This window comes from Rutidosis leptorrhynchoides, chromosome 1 (assembly GCF_046630445.1).
Source record: "Rutidosis leptorrhynchoides isolate AG116_Rl617_1_P2 chromosome 1, CSIRO_AGI_Rlap_v1, whole genome shotgun sequence".
NCBI classification, from domain to species: Eukaryota; Viridiplantae; Streptophyta; class Magnoliopsida; order Asterales; family Asteraceae; genus Rutidosis; species Rutidosis leptorrhynchoides.
Genome location: NC_092333.1, coordinates 666,200,019 through 666,206,182, shown reverse-complemented (window position 1 = coordinate 666,206,182; position 6,164 = coordinate 666,200,019). Strand labels below are relative to the sequence as shown.

The following is a 6,164-nucleotide window of genomic DNA, read 5'->3' as shown; positions in this document are numbered from 1 at the left end:
AAGTGGTTTGTTTAGGTTTGATTATTGGCCGTTGGTTTGTGGGTGGTGATACTCATCGAAACCCTAATTTTTCCAATTAGGGTTAGGGTTTCTACCTGTTGATCAAATTCTTCCGCTGTTTATTCTTCATCTTCTTCTGATTTCTTCTGATCTTCAAAGGGGAGTCTCGCATTTATTCATATTATTTGGCTTTCTTAATTGCTTTATTGTCTTTTATTTATGCCTAACTCTTGATCACTGTGCCCAACTCTTGATCCAAGTTCCTTGAAACTTGTGAAAACCTGATCAAGCACAAATCAGATTAATTGTTCGATTGGTTGTGTTTATTGCTATTCTTTTTGATAATTCTTTATCTGTTTGTTTGTTTGTGTGAAAGATGGGTGATAGTACTTCTGTTACACAGATTAATAAGTTGGATTTCAGTGATCAACTTTATCTTCATACTAATGATACAACTGGAACTCCAATAACTTCAATAAAATTAAAAGGAGCAGAAAACTATAATATTTGGAGTAGGTCAATGAAATTGGCTCTTTCCACTAAGAATAAAATGGGATTTATTAATGGCACTATTTTAAGAAGTAAAACATATGAGGTTCTTGCCTCTCAATGGGATAGATGCAACTCTGTTGTACTATCATGGATTCTTGGATCTATTACTGAAGATCTGTATTATGGTCAAAGTTTTTCAACTAATGCTACTGAAGTTTGGAATAAACTTAAAGAGACATATGATAAAATTGATACTTCTGTAATTTTCAACTTGCATCAACAAATTAATACACTTAAACAGAATGATAGTACTCTTTCTGAGTATTATCATAAACTTAATACCTTGTGAAAATAGTATGATGCAATGGTGTCCTCACCAGATTGTACTTGTGATGCAACAGCTTGCACTTGTAAAGCAGCTACATCACACAAAGAACATAAAAAGATGATGAAGTTGATGCAATTTTTAATGGGCTTAAGTGATGAATATACTACTGTAAGAAGTAACATTTTGATAAAAGATTCTGTTCTAGATGTTAAAGAAGCTTATGCTATAATTTCAAGAGAAGAGTCACATAAAGGCATCTCTAGTGATAAAATTAGTAAAACTCATGCTAGTGCATTTGTTACTCAAGCTAATAATACTTTTTAACAAGAATGGTAACAACTCTGGAAACTTCTATGGAAATAATAATAACAATTATAATAACAGAAGTTCAAACCAGACTTTAAAGTGTAAAAAATGCAATAAGCTTGGTCACACAATTGATAGATGTTTGAAATTATTGGATATTTACCTTCTTTTAGAAGAAGAATCAATGGGAATCAATCTAATAAAAATAACAATGTGAACAAGACTTATGCTAATAATAGTGTTACCAATAAAGATGGGTCTACTAGTTCTGCTCCTGCAAGTCTTACTAATGAACAGTTAATGAAGCTGCTTAGCTTAATCAATGATAATGTTGCACTTATGGAAACAAATTCAAATATGGCAGGTAATTTTGTAAATCATAATGTATTCTTTAATTCTAATTTCAAGAAGTTCTTTAATAGTCATATAAATGACAAATTTAAGAACAAAAGTCAAGGATGGATAATAGATTCAGGTGCTAATCAACACATTACTGTTTCTAATATTGGTTTAAATAATGTTGTTGATATTTCTCAATTGAATTTAACTGTTGGTCATCCTAATGGAACTCAAGCTAAAGTTATTAAAGTTGGAAATTTAAAACTTTCAAATAATGTTGTTTTATTTGATGTGTTGGTTGTACCTGAATACTGTGTTAGTCTTTTGTCTGTTCACAAGTTGTCTAAAGATAGTAAGTTAACTGTCAGTTTTTGATGAGAATAAATGCTTTATTCAGGACTTGAAAACAAAGACAACTCTAGGGATTGGTAGTCAATCTGGAGGTTTATATTTGTTTGATGAACATGATATGAATGTGTTAGGTATGACTTGCAATGTGTGTGTTCATTTGGTTTCTGCTCAGCTGTGGCATGCAAGACGTGGTCATCCATCTGATCAAGTTTTGAAAAACAAACTTGATTTAAAAGATTTTAAGGAAAACTGTCTTTGTGATATATGCCATAACGCAAAACAAACTAGGGAACCCTTTCTCCTTAGTGATCACAGATCACAAGGGTTAGGTGATTTAGTTCATTTGGATCTTTGGGGTTCACTTAAAATTTAGAGTAGAGAAGGTTATAAATATTTCTTAACCATTGTAGATGATTTCTCAAGAGCTGTTTGGATTTTTTTTTTTTTGTTAAAAACTATAGAAGAGACATTTGACAATATATAGACATTTGTTAATCTGGTTAAGAATCAATTTAATAAAACTGTTAAGGTAATCAGAAGTGACAATGAGACTGAATTTTTTAACAATAAAATGAATAATTTTACAAAACTTAATGGGATTGTGCATCAAACATCTTGTGCATATACTCCACAACAAAATGGCATAGGTGAGAGGAAACATGGGCACTTGCTTAATGTAGCAAGAGCTCTTATGTTTCAAGGGGCCGGGGGTTACCTTTAAATATGTTGAGTGATTGTATCTTAATTGCTTGCTATTTGATTAACAGGACTCCTTCAAGTGTGCTTTCTGGAAAAACTCCTTATGAATGTGTTTTCAAAAAGGACCCTAGTCTCTCTCACTTAAGATGTTTTGGTTGTTTATGTTATGCAATTATTTTAAATCCTTAAAATAAGTTTTCAAGCAGGTCTTTTAAATTTGTTTTGATTGGTTTTGGTAATGTTCAAAAGGGTTATAAACTTTTAAATTTAGAAAACAAAAGTTTTCTTTTTCCAAGGGATGTGAAGTTTTATGAAAATATTTTTCCTCTTAAGTCAAAATTTGTTGACAATAGTTTGAGTGATTCTTCTGATAAAGAAAATTATATGTTTTTTGATAAAAAAAAAAATTCAAATGATCAAGACATCAAAAGACCCAATGATGAAGGGAGAGCTGAATATGATGGTGAAGGTAGTAGTACAAGTGGCTACATTAATTAGCATAGTCCTACTAGAAACAATCCTTCTAGTAGTGATAATGTGATTAGTGAAGGTTAAAGTACTTCTGCAACTCCCATGGATAATATTTCATCTCCTGAGGGCAACACTTTACAAAATACACAGTTAAAAAGTCCTAGTCACATTCAGACTGTAAGGAGATCTTCCAAAGAGTCTGTTTTACTTAAAAGAATTGATGACTTTGTTATTGAACGAAAATTTTAAATATGGGATTGAAAAACTGGTTAATTATTCTTTTTAAATCAAGAAAATAAGTATTTTACTTTTAATCTTAATAAATCTTATAAACCAAAAACCTATTTTGAAGCATCAAAAGATAGCAATTGGGTTGAGGTCATGTGTAACGACCCGTCAAAATCGCTATTGACGCGGTACGTTATTCATTGATTTCATAGTAAGGTTTTGACCTCTACATGATACGTTTTGTAAACATTGCATTCTTTTAAAAAGGCACACCATAAATGAATATCTAATTCTAAGGTTTTTGACATCTAATGATTTCTACATATAGACAATCACTGTAAATAATAGTTTACAATAATACATCCGTTGACAATGCAGTCAAAATAAGATACATGGTGATGATTTTGTGAATGTAAATTTTTCTCGAATAAAGCATGTATGACTCCATGCACATAGCTTGTATAACGTATAAGCAAACAGCCGAAGAATTCTAGGGACCTGAGAATAAACATGCTTAAAAGTGTCAACACAAAGGTTGGTGAGTTCATAGTTTTAATATTGCGCATACTCTGTATATAAAGGTAGATCACAAGATTTCAGTTGTTTCATCCAAAATGTTTATCAAAATATTCTACGAAATTGTGCACCCCAGTAACTAAACTTAACGTATATATAATAAGTACCCATGTTTTAACATACATACAACCAACATGTACAATACACGTAAACCAACGTGTACTAAACTCAAATAGCATACGTCTGATTTAGTTCAGGCTAGGGTCTCTATACCTGGAATGGACGGGGATGTCAAGCCCTATGGATCCATATACAACTACTCGCGCCCACCAGTTCTTATAACCGGCAGTTACTAGTTACCAAAGTAAGAGATTTTTGGTTCAAACTTGAAAGGACCCATCCTAATCCATCCGGACGAAGTCCATATCTATTATAAACGATTCACAACAGTTGATTACATCGCGAGGTACTTGACCTCTATATGATACATTTTACAAACATTGCATTCGTTTTGAAAAGACAATCTTTCCTTACATCTGAAGTTAACAGACATGCATACCATTTCATAATATATCCAACTATAATTGACTTAATAATGATCTTGATAAACTCAACGACTCGAATGCAACGTCTTTTGAAATATGTCATGAATGATTCCAAGTAATATCTTTAAAATGATCAAATGCACATCGGAAGATTTCTTTCGTACCTGAGAATAAACATGCTTTCAAGTGTCAACCAAAAGGTTGGTGAGTTCATTATTTTAACATAAATAATCATTTCATAATTTTAATAGACCACAAGATTTCATATTTCCATTTCTCATAAATATACGTCCCATACATAGAGACAAAAATCATTCATATGGATTGAACACCTGGTAACCGACCTTAACAACATGTATATAAGAATATCCCCATCATTCCAGGATCCTCCTTCGGACATGATATAAATTTCGAAGTACTAAAGCATCCGGTACTTTGGATGGGGCTTGTTGGGCCCGATAGATCTATCTTTAGGATTCGCGTCAATTAGGGTGTCTGTTCCCTAATTCTTAGATTACCAGACTTAATAAAAAGGGCATATTCGATTAGATAATCCAACCATAGAATGTAGTTTCGATCACTTGTGTCCATTTCGTAAAATATTTATAAAAGCAGCGCATGTATTCTCAGTCCCAAAAATATATATTGCAAAAGCATTTAAAAAGGGATTAATGAAACTCACAATACGATATTTTGTAGTAAAAATATGCATACGACGATATTGAACAATGCAAGGTTGTCCTCGAATTCACGAACCTATATCAAGTATATATATTAACACGTATAATATTAATCAACTAAGTTTATAATGTATTAAGATTAATTTTTACATATATAAACATATTACTTTCCATATTATATATAATATATTTATATGTTGTATCACTTAATAAAAATAATATCTTGTTTAAAAATATAAAACTATGTAATATTAGTATAGGTATGTAATAAATATATTTAAATATATAATATTTGTTGTAATAATAATAATAATAATAATAATAATAAAATTAAAGATAACTACCTCAAGGAATAAGTTTCAAAAATAAGTGCTCATGCCCAGGCTTGAACCCATGACCTCTCGCTCACCTACAAACTCCTCAAACCATCCCTCCAACCCTTTCTTTTCTATTTTGTAACTCAGAAATATATCTATAACCCGATTTTGTTTCTGATTCAACTTATTTCCTCCTCATCAAACATCTCGGCCCAAAAATGAAATTTCGGCCCAATCAGAATAGTGATTGATCTCGGCCCAAAATATACTCTTTAGCCCGTTAGCCTGTTTCCAATTTAAATATTCGATGGTTTGAATCGGTGATACAAGTTGCCAGGTGTATTGATTAAGTGACTTTTAGTGGAACATGATGGAAGAAAAAAAAAATTATAAACAACGTCCCTTAAAAGAGACTTGGTCGGCCATGGACTTCAAAACCGTCCCACACCTCAAATAAATAATAAATAAATAAATAATTAAATAAAAAAAACGATAAAAGAATTGTACTAGTCTTCCATGAATATCAACTTGTGTGATGCCACATGTATGTTAATGATCATATGCTTTTCTTCTTGTCTGCCATGATATGTGGTACTTTGTTCCACTAGTATGTTTTTAAAGAAAAGCTTTATCTATATATCTATCCTCTTCTCCCTCTTAGATAAACGGTAAGAGAAACAGAAAGACAAGAAGCTAAAAAAAATTTATATACATCGATCAGTAGTAGTGGTGAATTGCAGGTGGATTTTAAATAGGAACAGAAATATAATAGTTTAGTAACAACAGATGGTGGTATGGCCATGGTGAAAGAGTAGGGTGGTGTGTGGAGGCTCGTACGAGACAAAAGCAGAAGGAAAAGTAAGCATAGCAGTAGGTATACGTTTGATGATGG

At 31.7% G+C, this 6,164-nt stretch overlaps 1 protein-coding gene across 1 annotated transcript; it reads left to right on the top strand.

Annotated features, from left to right (window-relative positions):
* The first annotated feature begins 376 nt into the window (after positions 1-376).
* On the top strand, positions 377-1,144 carry LOC139850807 (uncharacterized). The gene is made up of 2 exons (XM_071840296.1): positions 377-751; positions 848-1,144. Exons 1-2 carry the CDS (start codon positions 377-379, stop codon positions 1,142-1,144), a joined length of 672 nt encoding a protein of 223 aa, XP_071696397.1.
* Positions 1,145-6,164: the final 5,020 nt, after the last annotated feature.

Excerpts from the sequence above, each read along its gene's own strand:
- LOC139850807 (XM_071840296.1), top strand. The coding sequence starts at position 377 with ATGGGTGATAGTACTTCTGTTACACAGATTAATAAGTTGGATTTCAGT. Across the intron at positions 752-847 it reads ATGATAAAATTGATACTTCT|TATGATGCAATGGTGTCCTC; the intron begins GTAATTTTCAAC and ends TTGTGAAAATAG.